This window comes from Populus trichocarpa, chromosome 13 (assembly GCF_000002775.5).
Source record: "Populus trichocarpa isolate Nisqually-1 chromosome 13, P.trichocarpa_v4.1, whole genome shotgun sequence".
Lineage (NCBI taxonomy): Eukaryota > Viridiplantae > Streptophyta > Magnoliopsida > Malpighiales > Salicaceae > Populus > Populus trichocarpa.
Window position 1 is genome coordinate 11,785,546 of NC_037297.2, and position 23,534 is coordinate 11,809,079.

Below are 23,534 nucleotides of genomic sequence, written 5' to 3' on the forward strand. Positions count from 1 at the left end.
TAAAATAGAGTATGTGCATGGACAGTCGTGGCAACAACAGTGTTATTTGATGAAGAAATAGATTAAAAACAAAAAGGAAAATGTACAGAAAAACCTCCATGGACCCGCTGCAGAATGTTTTTGTTTCTTGGTGACTGACTTTGATTCATCAGGGGATTCAGGAGAAGAGACAAGTTGTTACTGTCTTAAAAGAAAAATAGTGTGGTGTTTTTACTGATTCACAATCATTGTTTACCATCTTCCGTATCATTATGGATTACATAAGTGAATTTTTTAAAATTTTCAATTTGATTTTTATTGAGGTTTTATTAGCTCAAATTAGCACCCAATTGCATGTTTTTTAAGAGATAATTGAATTGAAAGAAAGAGACTAAAATGAAAAACACAGGTAAAATAGATGGTGTCTTTCAATTTTATTTGAAAAATACATTTGAGTCCCTCTATTTTTTTTAACTATTAGGTGACATGTCCCTCTAATTGTAGAAAAAACAATTTCAGTACTAAACTTCATTTTCATTGTTTTTCAGTTTTTTTTTGGTGAGAGGAGAGAGAGGGGATCGCCGGATTCCAGCCTAAAGAGAGAAAGTTTTCGTTGCTGCGATTCTAGCCACCAAAATAATAAATTTTTGTTCCAGATGATTCCATATGATGAAGGTAGTTCAAAGTAGGTGTTTTCTTTTACACCTTGAAAGCGCCTAAAAAAACATATCTGAGTTCGAAAACATTTTGGGTTTCTGGTTGATTTTGAATTTTAAAGCGGTTTTTTGCGTTGTTAGAGGTTATGGATTGGTTTAACATTGTTATTAATTTATATGTGTTTTGGGTTGAAAATAGACTTAAAAAAAAAAAACAACCACCTTGTTTTTTCAACCACCATAATAATTGGAATATAGGGATTGTAAATGACACGTTATCTATTTTTTTTCAAATTAATCAGGGTAGATGACATGTCGTCCGCTTCATTAACTTACAAAAACATTTAAGACCCGCGTGTGAGCCCTTTTGTTTAAACTAAGATCAATTATAGCTTATGTTTTTTTGTCCAATTTTGACCTTTTGTTTTAAATTTGGTGAATTAGACTTTTTGCTCATTGATTTTAATTTCACCATTACGAGGTTTAAAAATATGGATGGCTTATTACTAAAATTATTGTTACTGAAGTAATTTTTAAAGGTACAAAAATCAACATAAAGCTATTTTATTATAAGGTTACTATTTAAGAGTTTTTAAATTGCAGTTGACCTTACTAAATTATGTCCTTTTTTTTCCATCTCATTATGGTAGTGTATCCAAAAGGTAGAAAATGGAACCTTGTGGGGGAAAGTTCCTTCTAAGAATTAAATGGAAAAATCATTATTTAGTAATTTAAAAAAAAAACCATATCAACACATATATAGCTAAGAAATTAATAGAAGTTAAATTAAAAATACTTGATGAGTTAAAAAAATATAAATAATCTAAATATATATCTACAAGATATAAATCCATATCTCTCGGGTTAATTTTAATTTAAAAATTAAATCAGATTTGACAATATTTATACTTTAAAAATTATTTATCAATTATCTAAAAATCTCATCCATTTAAATCATATTTTTTAAGAAAATATTTTTCTAGTGATTTAAATGTTTATCATGTATAGGACGTGAATTGTGAGATATAACATGAGTTGTGTGCCGCACAACTACCGCTTTTTTCTATAACAATTATTGCATTTTTTTCTAGAAAAAAAAAATCATGCAAATTGGAACACTATTATAATATGACTTGTGTAAATAAATGTTGTGCAATCATGATTGAAAAACAAAATAGTATAGTTTTGTAAGTTTGGGATATTAGAGATAATTGAACATTTAATAAATAGTATAGTTTTATAAGTTTGGGATATTGGAGATAATTAAAACATTTAATAGCTAATCAGATGGTAAGCTAATTATTGTATTTTTATTGGATTTTGATTTTAGAAATCGAAGATCAAATCAATTAAGTTAAGTTGGTCTGCCAATCCTTACTACTGAGGTCTTGGACAAACAGTTTAAATTATGAACACGGTAGATGGTAAAAGGACTCAATGCATAACATTAATAATCTGAGGATCCAATTAATCATAACAATATAATATAGGGATGGTGTTACATGTAATTAACACTAAATACCGGGGCATTTCTGTCATTCTATGAACAGGGATTTTTGAAAAAGACTAGATTGTTTTATAAATAGCACCGTACAAGTTAGAACAACAAGTTTCCCTTGTCTATCCTTCTACAAATCCTTTCCCCTCGCTACCTCTCTTCCCAATCTATACCTTTTTTCTTCACGCGCCGCCTCTATTAAGATTGCCGACCACACGCTCATCCGCGACCACCGTGTTCTAGATATCAAGATTCTTATGATATCATGATTTCAACAGATATCATGCAGTCATGTTGGAATTCGGAGTCTGAAGCTTGGACAGATCGTATCCTTTGTATCTGCTAATATCTACATGCTTGTCAAATACTTCAAGAAAATAACATCACAGGCGCGTTTGCCTGCTTCATTGTAATTATTTCAACAGCCATGCATGTGCTGAAAAGAAGAAGACTACAAATAAGAAGTGTATATGATCTGTTTACTGACATTATTATTAGATAATGATGTGTTAGTGTGGTCAAATAAATGCTATAATTTCTTTACGGGAATAATTGTTGATGGCAAAGGAAATTAGATATTCTTACTATTATATCCAATCTAAATTATGTGATTTTCAATAAATAATGATATTTTTTATGTGATTGTAAAACATGGATTGGCTCTTCTGAAAATTAATATGTGATTTTCAATAAATAATGATATTAGAGACTGTTTGGGCCAAGTCTTGTTGCGTGGGCTAAGCCCGCACGACCAGCAACCATAATGACTGCCCCTATTTTCTCTCTTTTTATTTTTCTCTTGCTGGCTGTGATTCTCTCTCTTTCTATCTTTCCACAAAATTCTATAATTTAAATTATGAGAAATATAGTTAAACCGGTTATATTATATATTTATTATTTAGAGGTTATTAGTTTGATTTTTATAAATTGTAAAGCCATTAAAGATTTACATGATCATTAACTTTATAATTTATAAAATTAATCAAAATATGTGTAAAGTAGCCTAAATACCATATTAATATAAAAATATCTTATAATATTTGTCGATCCAAAAAAAAATTACCGCCGAATAAAATATTATTGACACCTTAACGCCATCGATTTTTACTGGACAATAACACAACCAATCAAGTGGCCTTCCCCGCAGCAACATTAGCTATTTGCTTGATAAGTGAAGCATCTTGGTCAAGTTTTCGGGGGAGAGAAAATAGTGGATTTTTATGATCATCATGATTTCAACAGATATCATGCAGGCAAAAATAAAAATCAATGGAGGTATTTTTTTTTTTTAATCCTTCAGAAAGATATTCAGTTCAAACATACATCATCTAACCTAGAATCAATATCAACGGGAGAATCGTTATTGTCCCCAAGAAAATGCATCAAAATCAATATAGTCATTTGTTTTTTGAAAGATCAGATATGAAGTGATGGGAGAATCCATGGGGAACCAGTTGATCTTTTTTTAGTTTAGATGGGAAATAAATTGTATAATTTTTTTTTGTTTGTTTTTTTATATGGTTATTATTATCTCAAATAAATGTTTATTTTTATATTTATTCTAAATTTTATAACTATATATTTTTATCATATATTTAAAAAAAATTAAAAAAAACATTATTAAATTCAATGAAGTTAATAACACGGATCGCTGAGAGACTAGAATCGATCTAATCTATCATTATTTCAATTTGTTTTTCAAAAAAAATTATCATATTAAAATGTTTTTAAAAGTTAAGTCATGTTTTTAGCAGTCATCAAAAATTAACTTGGACCTATGAAATTAATTGATTTGATTCGGGTTAGCTCTCATGCGATTTAATTAGAAGCTCGAATTAGGCAAAGAGCTAAATTATAAGGTTTCAAGATTGACCGTTTAGCTAGATTTAGAGGGTGCTTGGCAGTGTGGTAGCAGTTGCTTTTCAAATAATTTTTTGTGCCGAAATGCATGCCAATGATTTTTTTTATTTTTAAAAAATCATTTTTGACATCAGCACATCAAAACGATCCAAAACGTACAAACCATATTAAATTTTAGCAAAAAAAAATTTAAAATTTTTTGAGAACACGATGTTCTTAATAATATAGTCAAAAAAATATTCATACTCTTAATATTTTTTTATATATTTAAGAATATTAGTCTGATAGGTGACGGAGTAGGTGACAATAAACTAAAAATAACAAAATTAAAAAAAAAATTCATAATGATGAATATTTTCCACTTGAGACAAGTAAAAAAACTGAATGATTTCATAAGATCTTAGTAAAAATTTAAGTAATTGTATTTTAATTAATTTTTTATTTTTATTTTGTTTGCTTATATAAAAAAAATTCAGATAGCATGTAAGTCATGGATTGGAGGTTCTTCAAGGGAATTGTTTTTAGAAAAAAAAAAAAAAAAAAAAACAATGCAGAGGCCCAACTTGAGCAAGGTGAGCTTGCGCAAATCATTTGAGTCGGATCTACTTGAATGAATGTGAATGTTAGCGAGAGCTGAGAAAGAAATGGGAAGCCCATCCCCATATTTTTGTTTTTCATGTACAAAAGTCCTAAACTGGCCTCTTATTTTTGTGTCAATTATTCAATTTTATCCCTATGTTTAAAATATGATCAATTATACCTTATGTCTTTTTGTCCAATTTTAACCTTTTGTTTTGAATTTGGTGAATTAGACTTTTTGTTCATTGATTTTAATTTCACCACTAAGATTTCTTTTGATATGAGGCTTAAGAATATTATAGATGACTTATTACTAAAATTAGTGTTACTCAAGTAATTCTTAAAGGTACAAAAATCAACATATAGCTATTTTCTTGTATCGTTTATTATTTATAAAGTTTCGGGTATGCATCTAGTTATTTATTATTCAAGTATTATTTATTATTCAATATAAAATAAAAACAAAAATATATGTGATACACATACTTAATGAAGAACTTTTAAACATTATGCGTAAATGTTTGTGTATTATGTTAATATTAAGATTTGTATATATTATATTAGATTCAGAAAATATAAATAATCTAAATATATATCTAGGAGATACAAATGCATATATCCCAAGTTAAGTTTATATTAAGTCCCGTTTGTTTTATGAAAAGTGGTTTTATGTGTTAGTTTATTATTAAGAAAGTTGATCAACGGAAAACACTTTCCAGTCAAAAAAAAATTTGGTTTGGTTTTCAAGAAAGTGTTTTCGTATTATTTTTTGTGGAAAACACTTTTTAGAAGTTGTGAAAAATTTAAAATGTCATGTTATTTGCTAATTATATCAAATTTTGTTCTCAAACTTTTGATTGCTATATATTTTGTTTTGAATCTTTTTTTTTTCAATTTCATCCCTTAGAATTTAATTTAATTTAATTTTTATATCAACTTTGGTCCTTATTTTTATGATTATTATTGTTTTTCTCTTATTATTTTCTTAATTTAAATTTTTTATCTATCAGATTTGGTTTTTATTCTTTCAATTATTATTTATTTTATTTAAAATAATTTATGAAATTATATTTTTTTTTAATTTCATCATCTTTCAACTTTTTTATCTATTGGATTTGATCTCCGTTATTTTGATTATTATTTATTTTATTTGAGATAATTTATGAAAGTAGATTTTTTTTTCAATTTCATTCGTATTCAACTTTTTAATTTGTAAAATTTGTTTCTTATTATTTTAATAAAATTTTTAAAAAATATCAATAAGTTATTTTTAAACTTATTTTTCAACATAACCAAACACTAAAAAGTATTTTTTAATTTATTTTTCATGATACTACCAAACATTGAAAAAATAATTTACTTTTAAGAAATCTAATTTCTAAAGAAACCATTTAAAAAAAAAAAAAACTATTCTCCAACAAATTTAGATTTGATAATATTCATATTTTAAATATTATTTATCCCGTAAAGTGACTATCTAAAAATCTCACCCAATCGATATCCATGGGTTCAAAATAAACTGCCATCCACACACACATATTTATTAAGAAAATATTTTTCTAGTTATTTAAATATTTATCATGAATAGAACGTGAGTTGTTAGATATAACATGAGTTGTGTGCTGCTCAACTAAGCTTTTTTTTATAACAGTTATTGCATTTTTTTCTAGGAAAAAAAAAATCACGCAAATTGGTAACACTATTATAATATGACTTGTGTAAATAAATGTTGTGCAATCATGATTGGAAAAAAAAATAGTATAGTTTTGTAAGTTTGTGATATTGGAGATAATTGAAACATTTAATAAATAGTATAGTTTTATAAGTTTGGGATATTGGAGATAATTAAAACATTTAATAGAAAATCAGATGGTAAGCTAAATATTGTATTTTTTTTTATTAACATGAATGTTCGGGTTAGTTTGCGTGCATCTCGATTAAATATTATATTTTTTATTAAGTGTTTTGAAGTTCATCAAGAAAATATTCCTAGACATATAATAATTAGAAATAATGCCTTCATGAGTCTGGAATTTTTGATCTTGAATACTTAAATTGTTTACCGAATTAAAATAAAAATTTGACCACACTAACAAATTGTAATCCAACATATAAATCATCCAAAAAGGTCCAAAAACAATTTTTTTCATTGATTAACATATAGTATGTTTTTGCAAATGATAGATTCCAAATTGATCTTTATTTTTTCAAAACACTTCCTATAGCGTTTGGTGCTGATCTTAGTTAACCCATAACATGTTTTTGCAGATGATATGTTCAATGGAAATATTAGTTCTCATTTTGTTGAAGCTGCGAAAGTAGAGGTTGGAGTTCAGAACAATCCTTTTGTAGATTATACAGCACTAAATTATCCTGCTAATGATGTGAAGCAAGATATTAGCCATGGCTGCCATTTCATTGAATTTAAAGAAGTAGCAGCTATTTCTCGGGTGGTGATGTGGATGCTAAAATTGAAGTCCAGAGGCAATGGCTAAAAGTTCCCGAAGATCTTCTGTTTCTATTGACAATTCATGTAGAAAAACCTCTTGTGATTCAACTGAGAATGAATGGATCTGATATAACAATTGAAAATGGAGAACAGCTTATTGATAAAGTTGGGCTTGTAATGAGGTTTGTAAGAATAAAACTCTCAAATCTACCATGGAAGACTCTGAGATTAGTGCTTTCGATGAGCAAAATATTGCTACCGAGGAGAGGAGACTGTCTTTCTACATCGCCAAGTTTCCAAAACATGCTGAAAACAACAGAGAAGGTATAACATGCTGAATTTCAAGTTGGGAAGAAGAGGGCTTCGAGTTGAGAAAAAGAGTAAAAGTCATGGTGCTGTTCAACCTCAAATCCAAATAAAAAAGGCTGGGGACCAAAAGAATTAGCCTGCTGAAACTAAAAGGCATTCAAAACTTGATCCTTCGAAAAATCTGAAAAAAGGTTAAAGGGATTAGAATGAAGAGCTAAGCAAACTAAGATGAAAAATGAGTTGGAGAGGAAGGCCGAGGAATTGAGAAAGGAAAAGAAAGCAGTCATGTTAAAGGAGCAACGGATAAGTTAAAGTTACGTTACATCTATTTATTTTTTCGTTTTAAAAAAATATATCCTGATTTGTTCAACTATATTATTACATTGATTAATATGAAAACAAAATATTTGAATTTTTTTTTTATTAACGTGAGTGTTCGGCTAGTTTGCGTGTACCTCGATTAATCCTACGGGTCCTGAAGTTAATAATCATGTAAATTTACAATGATCCTAAAAAGACTCGAGCTCGTTATCTTTGAGGGTTAAGATATGTGATGTCTTAATCGTAGATAGGAAGGAATAAATGAACCTATTCATATCCCTATAATGGCAATAACAAGAAGTTTTCATCCAATAATAAATTAAAAAATTAATGCTAAGAAAATTGAATGAGGTGGAAAAGACGAATCATGAAAAGAGATAAGAAATATGAAAATACACATTTGATATCAATATTTACATAAAATAATTTATTTATCCTTAATGTAACATCAAGAAAAAATCTAATTAGAATTTCTAATTTCTAATGTGATATTGAGAGACGAGAAAAAATACAAATCATACCAAACATAAAAATGCAAGGGTATTTTACATAAAATTTTATTTTTGTCCTCCCAACCCACACGCTTGAATAGATCACTAATCTTATTCCATCTCCCTCAGAAGACCTTCATAGATAACTAATCTTAACGGATTTATGCTTGCCATGCAACAGTAACACTTTTAATATTTCATCCTAATTGACATAAAAATTAATAATACAATAAAAATTATTTAAAATAAACAAACATTGATTTGGGGTTAAAAAACAACCTTCAGGGGCTCCTGGAATCGGCCAAAATTTGTTGGAATTGAGTTGTGCAGTTCTAGAAAAGGATGGACAAAAAAATTAAAAAGCCGATTAAACCGAGAAAATAAAAAAAATAACTGAAAAATCAAATCGTGAAAAAAAATCGAGTAAATCGATTAAAATTTTCTAATTTTTTTCAGTAGGTAAGGGTTTTTATAATGTTCTCATTGTATATATATCCTAGAACCTAATTTATAGTGTTACATCCCTATCAAAACTAGAACAAAAACTATTAAAACATTTTTATATTCTTTCATTGTTAAATGAGGGTCTAATTTAGAAATTTATGGTAAAAATTAACTTATTTATTTTTCATGACTATACAGGATCTCTTTCTATAATTTTTTTATTTTGCTTGAATCCACATTTATTATTTTTCTCATTTGTGTGATATTTCAATGCTATATTATCTTTGTCTTCCTTTTTCTTCCTTACTTGTCATTTCATTCTCTATTTTTTTTTCATTTTTTCATTATAAAAATTTACAACATAAAAAAAGTGCCAAAAATTATGACATTACATAAAGTGATTGAATTGAATGGAAATAATTTTTTAAAAATTATATATTTTACAGTTTTGAAAATACACTGGAAATTTGAGGGGTTAAAAATAGATTATGATAAAATAAATAATTTTTTTGTGAGAGAATAAACAATGAATGTTGTTTAAGTGAAAATAATGAAACATGTATTTAATGAGTCAAGTTTTACTTAAGTGTTTTTTTTCCTTCACTTTACATGAGATGAGAGTTCCGGGAAGTTTTTTTTTTTATTTCAAATTCATTTTTTGTTTTTTGATGAGTTGTTTGAGTTTTTTAAGATTATAAATGAATTTATCAATATCTCTTAAATGTTTCGATGTATTTGGGATAAAAAAAAAACATAAGACCTGATTTTCTGACAAAGTTATTGAAGATTAGACCAAGTACGTTTTATTTGTGTGTTTTTTTTATAAATTAAAGGGCGAACAAAGCATTTTCCGAGGTAAAAAGTGCTTGAGTAGTGGGCCACATCTTTTTTAAAGGATCTACTTGCGTCAAGTCTTTTTTTTTAGGCCTAACATGTGGATGGTATTTGATTTTTTAAAAATAAAATTATTAAAACACAATCGAATGCATTGTCCATGCTGCGAGATTGTATATCTCAATACATATCTATCTTTTAATTTTTTAAATTAATCTCTAGCTATCATCAACAAAGTTTTTCTACCTTAATGATTCTTAATTTATTTAATTATATATATATATATATATATTGTTTTCAATTATAATTTTTTTTTGGAGTTAAAAAACATGTTGTGAATGCTTGCGCATTCACTATATTTCTAGAAAAAAGATTATTCATCCCGGCAAAATACATATCAAATAGCTAGAATTACCTGGTAAACAATAAATTATTTCATTATTTTTTAGTTCTCGTACAAATTGATTCCAGTATATATCAAATAAGTAAATCCATATACTTAGATTTCATAAACCTTTTGAATGGCCTCCTTTATAATTGTCTAGGGGTATAGATTAATTCATTATATAATTATCTAATTATCAGTACCCAAATAAATTTTGTGGGTGTTGTGGTCTCTACTCCCTATCATCCTTATGCAGCTTCACCCTTGTACTATCCTATTAAAAACTCAACCTGACATGAGGAGTTGAGGACTTTTTATATATAAAAAATTGATGTAAAAATCATTCTTATTAAACATTACCTGGAATGCCATATCAACTTGTGACCCCAGACTTAATCTAATTTATGGTTCAAACTAAATTGGATGCAAGTTGACCCAATTAAGTCCAATCAAACTGGTTGGTGTTACTATAACCAAATTCATCTTGTCAAAATTTAGTTTAATTTATTTTTTTTTAAAATGATGTTGTTTTAACTTTTTTGATAAAAAATATTGAAATAATATATTTTTAAAATCAATTCAAGTTAACCAACTAAATTTATAATATAATTTTTGTACCGGTTACATGGTCCTCTTGTATCGAGTCATCAGGCAAGCTAGTTTTAATAACTTTGGTATATAGAAATTACCTAATTAATTATTTGTACCAAGTTTTACACCTATAAATAGTTAACAGATTTTCATTATATTAGAGTAGAAACATGAAGTGTTTTTACTAATAAAGCTAATTAGATATAAATTAGATAACTAACACTCGTTATTAAATAATACTCTAAAATATATGGGGAAAGTACTGTAACTTTTTTTATATTTTTTTTACATGTTTTTTTTTCTTTTTTCTCCCAAGATTGTCTTCTTCTTCTTCTTTTTTTTTTGTTTTTGTGTTTTTTTTTAAATTATCTTTGTCGTTTTTTTTTAATATTGAACTGGTTGAGAATTTAGTTCTGTAATTTGTTTCTTTAAAACATTATGGATTGCTACAACGTTTCCCTACATGGTTTTTTTTCCAAAATGGTCTTTGTCAATTTTATTTTTTTCATATTGAGCTGGTTGAGAATTTTGCTTTGTAGTTTTTTTCTTTAAAACACTATGGACTACTACAATGTTTCCCCATATGATTTTTGTTTTGCTACGATGTTTCTCCACATGTTTTTTTTCAAAATTATCTTTGTCGAATTTTTTTTTAATATTGAGCTGGTTGAGAATTTAGCTTTAACTTTCCCCACGTGTTTTTTTCCCATTTTTTTCATTTTTTTTGCTTTTTTTTTTCCAAAATTATCTTCTTCTTTTTTTCATTTTTTTGTGTTTTTTTATAGAATTGTTTTTGTCAATTTTATTTTTTTAATATTGAGCTGGTTAAGAATTTAGCTTTGTAGTTTTTTTTTAAACACTGTGGATTGCTACAGTGTTTCCCCACATTGTTTTTTTCTTTTTGTTTGTTTTTTTTAGAATTGTCTTTGTCGATTTTTTTTCATATTAAGCTAGTTGAGAATTTATCTTCGTAGTTTTTTTCTTTAAAACACTGTGGATTGCTATAGTGTTCCCTACATGATTTTTTTTTGTTATGATTTTTTTCAAAATTATCTTTATCGATTTTATTATTTTTAATATTGAGCTGGTTGAGAATTACAACTATAAATTTCCTCATGAAACACTATAAATTGCTACAGTGTTTCTCTGCATGGTTGTTTTTTCCTCTTGTTTTTTTTTGTTATGATTTTTTTCAAAATTATCTTTGTCGATTTTATTTTTTTTAATATTAAGCTTGTTGATAATTTAGCTTTATAGTTTTTTCCTTGAAAACATTGTGGATTGCAACAGTTTGTCTCCATATGATTTTTTTTAATTTTTTATGATTTTTTTCACAAACCGATGAAAACGCACAAGCATGCCACAAGCTCGCGGCATCGCGCGCGCATGGTATTTAGTATTATACTATGAGTCATACTAAAAATTTCTGAACTCAAGAAAAAAAATGTACATGCTGCATAGAACCTTTGATATTGTCTTTAAACTTGGTACAGTGAGTTAAACTTAAAATCATATAGTCCAACTCTTTACCTAACTTGGATTTTGAATTAAATTATATGGGTATTACTTTTACATGACTTGGTCAACTTGACGAGTCCAAATACAATATGAATGACCAAAAATATGGTTTGGCTTTAAAAAAGTTTAAGATGATATTTTAAAAAAATATTAAAATAACAATATATTTGATTGATCTAGGCTTTGCGACTTAACCCGTCAGCCTAACGACCTAGGTTATAGACTCCACTAGTTTTAATACCTTTATTTTTTAAAATACTTTTTACTTAATTATATGATAAAGAAAAATAAATACTCATAAAATTAAGCATTAACCAAATGTTGTGATGCTTATTTGAGATCACAATAACTCGTAGATTACAAATCAAAACAAATTATGAAATTTAATTCTTAATCAACCTAAGTAAACTCGTAAAACATGTGATTTAAGCCAGAGACTTCACTGGGTTTAATAACTTTTTTTTTCCTGAAACTATTTTTTAATTAATTATATTATAACAAAAATAAACGTTATCAAAATTTAGCACAAACTAAACGTTAGGATGTTTGTTTGTAACTACGATAACATCAAAGGAAGCTAACAAAAATAAATTATAAAAACCAATTTGAAATCAACCAAATTTTGAAGGATGAATTTAAGAAAAAAAAAACAATAAAAATCTAATATTAAAAGAAAAAATTAAAAGAAAAAAATTAGGTTAGACTCTTGGGCCTAACAGCCCAGGCCCACCTATTTTTTTTCCCTTAAGGAGCGAATGACATGTCATGTGCTTCAATTTTTTTTTCTTTTTAAGCAAAAGATAGGTCACCTGCAATGGTAGGCTATCAGTTGTTGACTAGGTCTCCTGCCTAAAATCTAGACACCATTATGGGTAACAAAAAATAAAAGGTGGAGAGAGGGGGAGTGTCGTCTAAAAATCCATTTTGCACATTTTAACAAAAAAACAATTTAGTAAACATCCTCAAAACCTTCTTTCAAAACACCTCAAAATCATTCAAAAAATAAAAATCAATCAAATCAAAATAAAAAAAACCTCGATACACTATTCTCGCCATGTTTAGATAGAAAAGGCACATTTATTGAACTCCTCTCGAAAGAAAAATTCATTGATACAAAGATTTTTTTTTTGGCCTAAATACAGCCAACCAATAAATTTATTTGTTTTCAAAAAGTTTTTTTCTTTTCTCTCAAACCCAGGGGATTAAAAAACAGACAAAATGAACTATGGTCTTAAACAAGAATTCTAAATATTTTGAGATTGGCCACATATTTTATAAATATTGTGATCTTTTGTCTTTTAATTTTGTCTTTCTATTATAATTTTAAACTTTATCCCATCAAATTATGTCATTAAAAGATTAACTTTAAAAAAACATTTGGGGATAAAATTAAAAAAAAATTGACAAAAATAATAAAAAAAATATGGCTAGCTACTTCAATGCTTATATAAACATTGAATCTTATCGGGGAAAAACCAAGTTCTTTTAGTAACTTGTACTACTTTTATCATCTGCACTACATGACGAGTAGAATCTCAAGTTAATTTTGAAAATAATAAAATAATATGTTAATGTTGTAGATGCATTTTAAAATATTATGATTTTTTAAATTAAAAAACATAAAATATATTGTTTACATTGCGGGTATGACTTCAAGCCAATTTATAACGTTTGAGAAAATAATATGTTATAGATATGTTTTCTTGTGTTATGTTTTTTAAATTAATAAATAAAGTGAAGTAGTTTATGCTTGTCACACCATGATGTTGACCGCTCTCTAAACTTCTAAAATTAAAGAAAAATAAATAAAAAAATTGGAGTCACACCTAGTAATTTAAGAGAATTAAAAATCTTAAAAATTAGTACTAGTTTTAGAGATTTGGTTAAAAAATTTGTTATGCTTTGGATAAGAACAATAACATCCTTACTGTATTTTTTTAGAAAATATTACCCTTATTATGTAATTTGTTTTTCAAATTTATCATTTATCTTTTTTATTGTTTTTAATTACCCTGATTATTTTTAGTTTATTTTAAATTTATATATTGATTTATTTATAAATATTTGAGAAAAAATCAACTTCGGTCTATCTTAATAGGAATATCACTGATTTGATTATTTGAAAAAACCTGCCGAATTTAATTAAAAAAATATTTTTGGCATCGGTTTTTTTTTTAAAATGAGACTCGACGATTTGATTATTCATTAAAAATTTGACATCATATACGAAATTGAGAGGACAAAAAAGTGAGGTTGCCTCAGTTGGAGGTTGAGCTGGGTCTGTGGTGGCGGATTTAAGGGGGTTTGGCTGTCTGTGATGGAGGTTGCGATTGTCTGCGATGGATATTGGTGGGTAAAGTGGCGGTTGATATTCGGCTGAGATGGGGGGAATTGTTTGATGAGAGGTTACATGTCACATTAATGGAGGCTGAAAAATTTTGTTGTGGAGAGGGAGATTGGGGAAGAATATAGTAATGGTGGCAGTGAGGTTTTGTTGGTTGGAATGTGAAAATGATGGATTTGCCTAGGTAGTGGGTTTGGTTTGACTCGTGGAATGGAGGATACGGTATCTCGTGGGTCTGTGGTGAGGTTTTGGATCCATGGGTTGCTATTTTGATAGAGCTTTGGCCAGTGAAGGAGAAGGATGTCTGAGTTTTGGCTGAATATAGAGGATTGAGAGTAATGGACAGAAGGTCTATGCTGTGGAGATGGGACGATGACGGGGGAAGAAGGAGAAGCTTTCCTGGGTGGTGGGTTGTTAGTGATGGTTCACGGTGGGGATATGAAGGCTAATGAAGCTGGTGGAGGTTGATGAATTGAAGGCTGTGACAATGGGGTTTCTGGACAATGGTCATCTTATTAGAGAAGATGAAAGTAGTAGATGGGTCAGGTGAAGTAGAACGTGGTGCGCGTATTGTCGTTCCTGTGAATTGCTACTCGAAATGGGGGAAAAGAGAATGGATGGGCTTGTGAGAATAATTCTTGGACTTAATCTGAGGGATTGATTGAAGATTTGGGAAGATTTGTAAATGAAGAATTGGGTTTAATTACTGGATGAACTTGGCTGGAAATTGCGTTTGAGGATTTGTAATTGGATTCTGAGTTTAATTGCTTGATTTGGGTTGATTCAATTGGACTTAATTGAACTAAAATATGAATTAAATGGGCTGAATTAAATTAAGTCAATTCAATTAGACTCAATTGGAATTAATTGAACTCAATTATTTGGATTGAAAAAGAATAGGGCCGAAAAAAAGTTAATTAATTTGCCCCTGAATATTTTCTCTTTTTCATTATAGTCTTTGGATTTTGAGTTTTTCCAATATCATTCAATTAGGGTTTTAAATCTTGGGTTTTCTTTCAATTTAATCCTCAATAGCCATTTTTTAATTTTAGTCCTTGGTTTTCTAAAAATTAGGTCACCCGGTGACAAAATTATATTCATGTTTTTGGATTCTAAAAACCTAATTTTCAGTTCATTTTTTTCTAAAAACACCTTCAAAACACAATTAAAATCTCAAAAAACCACTTAACATAGCAAAAAAAAACCCCAAAATCATTCTCAAAAACAAAAAGCAATCAAATTAAAATAAAAAAAAATAGACCTTAATCTATTTTTTCCCATCATGTTGGGAAAAGACACCTCCACTTAACTCTTATTAAAAACAAAAACTTATTGACACAAAAATTGTTCTTTTTATCAACCTGAATATTTTTAATTAACAACTTTTTTGTTTTTCAATAAGGGTGTGTTTATTTCCCGGAAAGTTATTTCTGGAAAACAACTTCAAAATTTTCTTGTGTTTGTTTGCAATTAGAAAAGTTGATCAACGGAAAACATTTTCTGATCAACGAAAAACACTTTCCTATCAAAGGAAAATTTGGCTTGATTTTCAGGAAAGTGTTTTCTTTTATTTTGGACGGAAAACACTTTTCTAGAAGTTGTGAAAAATTTAGAAATATCATATTATTTATAGATTGTGTCAAATTTGGTCCTCAAACTTTTGATTGCTATATATTTTGTTTAAATCTTTTTTTTTTAATTTCATCCCTTAAAATTTGATTTTTATATTAAATTTGGTCCTTATTTTTATAATTGTTATTTACTTTTATCTTATCATTTTTTTAATTGAAATTTTTTATCTATCAAATTTGGTCCTCATTCTTTTGATTATTACTTATTTTATTTAAAATAAATTATGAAATTATTATTATTATTATTTTAATTTCATCATCTTTCAATTTTTTTATCTGTTAGATTTGATCTCTATTATTTTTTTTATTATTTATTTTATTTGAGATAATTTATGAAATTATATTTTTTTCAATTCCATTCTCATTCAACTTTCTAAATTGTAAGATTTATTCCTTATTATTTTAATAAACTTGAAAAAAAAACATTAATAACCTATTTTCCAGCTCATTTTTCATAACATAACCAGACACTGGAAAGTGTTTTTCAACTTATTTTTCTGGAATTCACTTCTCAAGAAAACCATTTTAAAAAAAAAACTACTTTCCTACAAACAAACGGGACCTAAGTTTCTCTCTTTTTTATCAAACACATAGACTAATAAATAAATAAAATAAACTTGTACACCCAAATGAAAATTCTAAAAACTTTGAGATTGACCACATATTTTCTTTGTATTTTGCATTGTGGTCCTCTCATTTTAAATTTTATTTTTCTACTATAATTTAAACTTTATCTCATGGAGTGCGGTCACAAAAGGATTATATTAAAAAAAATAAGGATGAAATTAAATTAAAAAAAGAAGAAGGAGGAAACAAATATTTTAGTGTTTCAATTGTAACCAGGTAATTGACCCGCACTTTGTTACATGTCAGATCAAAAGGAGTTTCAAGCATAAAAAATATGCAAATGTTGCTAATTTATTTTCTATTTGGAAGTAAAATTTTGAATATGAACTAAAAAAATTAATGCAGACAAAGTAAATTATTTTTCAAATATCAATACAATGACATCTTTGATCACTCAGTCCAGCCCAAACCAACTCATTAAACCAGTAACCAGAGTCATAGAATCGCCTTGGCTTCCTAGTATCATGTTTTTTAAAATATTTTTATTTAATTATATGAAAATAAAAATATATACTATCATAAAAGGCAACTAGATGGTTGTAAGACAAAAAAAAACTTGTTAATATCATAAAAAGACTATCATATTTTTATTTAAAAAACTAGGTGACAGGTTGCCTGCAATGACAAGAAACTTGTCGCCTACTAGGCTACAGTATATAATCTAGCCACCACCGTAGTGATTGAATAATCAAAGAGTTAATCTAAAAAATATTTTTTTCATCATTTTTAACCTAAAAATAGTTCAAAAAAATACAAAACATTCATATATCACCTATCAACCCCAATATACTCTAAAATCACTCAAATAAAACAAAAATCATCTAAATAAAAAAAAAATCTAAACAGATTCCAATATATATTTTTAGGCATACTTGTTGAGGACATACACCACCATTGAATTTTTTTTGTTAAATAAAACACTTTAACATCAAGATTTGTCATTTTTGTTGTTAAAATGTGACCAACATATAATTTACTCTCTCCTTTTTTAAATTTAAGGACTATAAAATAAATATAATAAAATTTTAAATTAAAATTAAAATTCTAAAAATTCTGAGATTAATCACACATTTTTTTGTGTTTTATATTATGGTCCCCTCACTTTAATTAATCTTACTATAATTTAAAACTTTGTCTCTGATAAATCCCGGACACTCAGAGATAGAATCTTCTAATAACATAGTGCAATCTTGTGCAAAACAGATAATAATAATAATAATAATAATAATATGGTGCGATCTGCTGCCCAGAATAATGTTCCCATGTTTTAAAAAGGACCACACCATTGTTGAAAAATCTGTCATTCACACTATTCGTATTCCTATTTGCTAGAAAGAAAGAGAAACCTATTACCGTATTACGTGTCATCCCCCCTTGATAAAAAAATCAGGCGTGGGGCTAGATTTCCTGGACCGAGCGCATCTAGGCTTGTTTTTTTTAATTAAATCTAGGGCATATTGAGGTGGCCCATCAACGCCATTTTGTTTTTACCTCGTTTCTATTTAAATATTTATTTATGTATTCTTTCTTATTTCTTGTTTCGTCTTTCATCTTTTTATATATTTTTTAATTGCTTGATACCCTAAAAAAATTAGTTTTATTTGTATTAATTATTTTTTTTTATTTTAAATATTTATATGAATTAGCCGTATTTCTATAAAGATTTTATAAGAACAGAAAATCATTTGTATATTAGCAATATTTAATAAATGAAAATATTTAAAATAAAAAAGATAATTGATGTAAAATATTTATAAGTGTATTTATATTGTATTTTTATTATGAAGATTAGCTTGCCGCTTTACTATTTATTTAGTGTTAATAATTTTATTTATTTATAAATTTATATATTTTTTAGTTTATTTTATGAAGCATAAATAATATCCTTTTATTTTTAATTTTAAAAAATTATGATACATGAAAACATATTCATAATTTCTTTTTTAAAAAACTTGACTTGAAATATTACTCGCAGCATAAACAACGTATTAACGCAAACAATATATTTATGTTTTTTAATTAAAAAAATTATGATATTTAATTATATTTGAAATTAACTTAAAAATTTTACCTAGATCATAAATACCAAAATAAAACAAAAAACATAACCTAATACCAAACAAACCCTAAAATCCCTATTTTTATAGGGTGTTTAGAAATGAGATAGAGATTGTTTTTTTAAAAATTCTTTTATTTAAAAATATATCAAATTTTTTTTTTTATATTTTAAAATTTATTTTTGACATTTACACATTAAAATAATATAAAAATATATATATAAAAAATTTAATTTTAAATTTTTTTATTCTTTTTTATTTGAGTAAACTTCCAAATAAGGGGGCTTCATCTTTGAAGTCAAAACCGAAAAACCCTAAAGTCAAAACCCCCGTAAACAACAACAATTTTTTTTTTTCTTATCTAAAATAACACTCACTAGCAGACCTTCCCGCCTCCCCTGACTCCTCGTCTTCCCTTCACAAATTTATTATGACATAGGAGGAAGTAGTGAACTGAAATGCTTGTTAGGAGGAGGGATGCAGAAGTTGCTACAAAGATACCCTTCAAGCCCCCCCCTCCTCTGCACTCCTGTTTCTACTAGTTTTTTTCTCTTCAAAAACAAACCCTACCCTTCTTTTTCAATGCCAACTGCTACTAATTTCTGCACCAGTACTTCCTTTTTAGCTGCCTTTGTAGCCAAGAAACTCACTATCACACCCACACTGACCTCTCGCTTCTATTCGACTACCTACTGTACTTGTCGTAGCGCTGTTGGGTATAAAACAACTAACCCATTAAGGGCATGGGTGGTGGCACGGCCGGCGTGGCATTGCACGGTGGCTAGTGGGCAGGAAGGGCCTTTTGGGACCGCTGCGGCGGCGGCGGATGCTGAAGGTGTGAGGAGTAGTGGTGATGGAGAAGAGGAAGGAAAAGGTGAAAAGAGTGAAAAGGGGGCGGAAGAAAAGACGGCGAGGTTGAGTAGGAGGCAGAAGAGGACGGGTGGTGATATGGAGGGGAATGCTGATTTGCTGACAATTCCTGGTGTAGGGCCAAAGAATTTGAGAAAATTGGTGGAGAAAGGGTTTACAGGAATGGCTGAGCTTAAGCAGTTTTATAAGGATAAGGTAATGGTATTTTTTTTTTGAGTTGTTGATTTTGGTGTTATCGTGTAAAAATGTGGTTGTTTTGTAACTATTTTCTGGGGGGTTTTCAATTTGTGGTTTGTTTGTTGTGTTTTAAGTGTTTGTTCGGTGGGCTTTTGGTTAGATTGAGGAAAGTTGGAATGGGGTCTTGGTTTTGTTGATGCAAACCAACTCCTTTGGGTGCTGATCTTGCTGAGTACCAGTAGCTTTAGAATTTTATAACTATAGGAGTGAAAGATTCATCAGAAACATGTCCTAATTGAGCTCAATGATCGTCATTGGTCCCATATTTTAACAGCTATGGAGTTGAACAAACAATTTAAGAGATTAAATTTCACTGTCATGTTTTGATGAGAACAGAGGAAATCCTGTTTGCTATATACTAACCGCTGCAAACTGCAATTTAATATTAAAGGTGATCTCTTATGCCTGTTGTATCCAAATTGGCTAGTGCCCAAAACTCTATAATCATGGATTCCAATAAATAGCTCTACAGAGAAGGTTTAATTCTATGTTTGATGTGAATGGAGGAAATTTCACTGGGTGGTTGGATATAGTGTTTCCTTTTTCTCCCCCCTGTTTTTTGTATACCAAGTTACTAACAGGAATTCTGGTTCACCTGTTGTAGTTTCTTGGAAAATCCAGTGAGACAATGGTTGAGTATTTACAGAGTTCTGTGGGAATTATTCACAAAAATCATGCTGAGAGCATAACTTCTTTCATCCAAGAGAGTGTGGATGAAGAGTTAAAGGTTTTAAATCCAGATGCAAGGCCCAAACCTAAGAAGCGACTCACATTTTGTGTCGAGGGAAATATCAGTGTTGGAAAGACAACATTTCTTAAGAGAATAGTTAGTGATACAATTGAGCTGCGAGATCTTGTTGAGGTGGTGCCTGAACCCATTGATAAGTGGCAGGATGTTGGGCCTGACCACTTTAATATACTTGATGCTTTCTATGCTGACCCATCAAGGTATGCTTATACCTTCCAGAATTATGTTTTTGTCACAAGGGTTATGCAGGAAAGAGAATCATCTGATGGGTTGAAGCCACTCAGGTTGATGGAAAGAAGTGTTTTCAGTGACAGAATGGTAAGCATCCTTTAAATCACAGCTTTAAAGTTGGCAAATAGTTATAGACTAATGTATTTCATTTTTACGCTGGTTTTCTTACATCACTAGTGATCTGATTAAAGGACTTTGGATTTTTGTTTAAGTTTGAGCATGATCAAACATGGATTTAAAACCTTGCAGCTCTTTCTCATTTGGTTGATCCCATGCGAGAGGAACAAAACCCTGATTTAAGTGTTTCAAGGCTGATGCATTTTATTCTCACTTTTACTTGATAAAGGTCTTTGTACGAGCTGTGCATGAGGCAAAGTGGATGAATGAAATGGAGATCAGCATTTACGACTCATGGTTTGATCCAGTTGTCTCAGTTTTGCCGGGGCTTATTCCTGATGCTTTCATCTACCTTAGAGCAAGCCCTGATACTTGTCACAAGAGAATGATGCATAGGAAAAGGGCAGAAGAAGGGGGAGTCAGCCTAGATTATCTTTGTGATCTGCATGAGAAACATGAGAGCTGGCTTTTCCCATTTGAAAGTGGTAATCATGGGGTGCTTTCTGTGAGTAAGCTTCCACTAAATCTGGATAATTCACTACATCCTGATATAAAAAACAGGGTGTTTTATTTGGAAGGCGATCATATGCATTCAAGTATTCAAAAGGTATCAAAAGCTTATCTTTTCCTTTGAGATTCATATGATTAAAAAGAAACCCTGGCTTAAAAAGCTTTTGTTCTGAGCAGGTCCCTGCTTTGATTCTTGATTGCGAAGCCAACATTGATTTTAGCAGGGATGTTGAAGCTAAGGAGAAGTAAGATAGCAATCACTTAAATGTCTTATCTTATGAGCAGAGAAATATGGATTTTATCTCATTTTACAACTGTCACACTCACCATTATACATATGATGTTTTAGATAGAGTATAAAAATTAATTAGAAGGAATGATGATGAATTAAAACAAGGAGAATAGACATCCCCTCTAATGTGGGAAATGTCAAAAAACCCTTTAGAGTGGGCATTTCCCCTCTAATGTGGGAAATGTCAAAAAACCCCTTAGAATGGGCATCATGCAATATAGGAACAATAATGAATTAACTTTGAAGGGCATTGGATAAAATAAAATAACTTATCCTGCAAAGTTGCTGTGAAAATAGAGTTGAGCTCCAATTAAGAAACCCCAGACAACTGCAAATTGTGGCTTACCACTACTAAGTGTTAACAATTCTTCCTTCTCTGTAAGAATACAGCAAACACACCTACACAAGTCTTCCCATACACTCAATTTCAGTTTCTTGGCCAAATCTTTTTGAAGCTGGCTGTATTAGCTTTTATCTTCCTAATTAGTTGTTGCACAAGCATGGATCCCAAAATTGTAAGTTCACTGATAATCTTCTTTCTCATATGTCGAGTCTTCAAACATATAGTACAAGCAAGAAGAGCACTTAACATTGCACTCTACAGCTAACACACACTCTTGTGCATGTATACAAAAAAATGAAGACATGTTGATTTTTCATGGGTAGAATATTGACGAGAAGTCTATAAATATAGTTGTTATAATTAGAATTATACTGTTACCTCGTGGTCTGTAGCCCATATGAAAAATGTAGGATGTACCTCCAACTTGGATGGATTCTGCAATCCGTGAGGAAAATCAAACTGCTCTTGTTTCCAGAATGAAGGGTTATCAGTAGCTGTGCTGAAAATTGTTATACATACTTCGATTCATAAAGCCCCATGTGCTGCTGGACTAATTTGTTTAACAATTTCCTTTGTGAAGCTATGCGCGCCAAGTTGCTGAGTTCTTTAAACATGTGAAGCAAATGAAGGAAGTTTCATCAACAAAAGCTGATGAAGGTGGTGTTAACCAGCAAAACGTCATACTTCCTCATGAAGGTGGGTTGATTTTACCAAATGGAACACGCTTCCCTGAGCATGCTCTCAAATCCTTAGATTTTTCTCGAGCCATGTCACTCCTGTCTGATCAGTGATTGTCTGACTGGCCTTCTTTTTTCCTGACCCAAGGATCATGTAAGGGGATACCTGTGTGCCTGTCTGACATGTCTGTGGATGCTGTGCCTGGTTCCTTTGCGTGTAAAAATGTTTTTAACCATTAGGATTTAGAGATGTAGAGATGGTTGTAAGATTGTTGAAGGCTAGAAGCTTTATTTTTCGTTAAAATGCTTCAAGTTCAGAAGGTATTATGGTTAATTTATAATGCTCAACTTCAGTCGTTCTTTAACTACAAGAAGTGAAGGTAATTCAGGCATTTGAGGAGATTGCCAAAAGAATTGTGGCTATATGCCTTTATTAACGTAGACATGTATGTGTTTTGGGTCGCCAGGTGATACGTGCCAAGATGTCCCGAAGGATGTTTTTTTCCAACTTACGTGGTATTTTGGGAGGCAATTTATCAATAATCAAATTCTACATTTTAGACATTTCTATTCTGGATAACATGGCGTCCTGAGATAGCCATGTTATATGCTCAGCCCAGATATGAAAAATCCATCTATTTAGGATGTGGATAACCATGTTATATTTTAATTTATTATTCAAATTTATTCGACATGCTGGCAAGTTTAAATTGCTGACACATTCGATCTCTGGGAAAATTATACCAGAACAGACAAGATCCCATGATCCCCGGTTCCTTGAAGACATTCAGAGGCATTGAAAAACCAAGCTGTCACTTGAACGTTAAGCACATATTCTTACGTGGGAGTATCCTTGTGTGTGCGTGTGTAACTGAGATTGGAAATTTTTTTTTAAATTTTTTTTTTGAGATTATCTTATTATCATTTAATATTTGT

At 29.3% G+C, this 23,534-nt stretch overlaps 1 protein-coding gene across 1 annotated transcript; it reads left to right on the forward strand.

The window, feature by feature from the left end:
* Positions 1-18,891: 18,891 nt before the first annotated feature.
* LOC18104423 (uncharacterized) lies at positions 18,892-22,963 on the forward strand. The gene is made up of 5 exons (XM_006376190.3): positions 18,892-19,638; positions 20,285-20,746; positions 21,006-21,383; positions 21,464-21,531; positions 22,502-22,963. Exons 1-5 carry the CDS (start codon positions 19,051-19,053, stop codon positions 22,710-22,712), a joined length of 1,707 nt encoding a protein of 568 aa, XP_006376252.3. The 5' UTR covers positions 18,892-19,050; the 3' UTR covers positions 22,713-22,963.
* Positions 22,964-23,534: the final 571 nt, after the last annotated feature.

Bases quoted from the DNA above. Each gene is read 5' to 3' on its own strand.
- LOC18104423 (XM_006376190.3), top strand. From the start codon at position 19,051: ATGCAGAAGTTGCTACAAAGATACCCTTCAAGCCCCCCCCTCCTCTGC. The intron at 19,639-20,284 runs GTAATGGTATTT...CACCTGTTGTAG, and splicing joins AGCAGTTTTATAAGGATAAG to TTTCTTGGAAAATCCAGTGA. The intron at 20,747-21,005 runs GTAAGCATCCTT...TACTTGATAAAG, and splicing joins GTGTTTTCAGTGACAGAATG to GTCTTTGTACGAGCTGTGCA.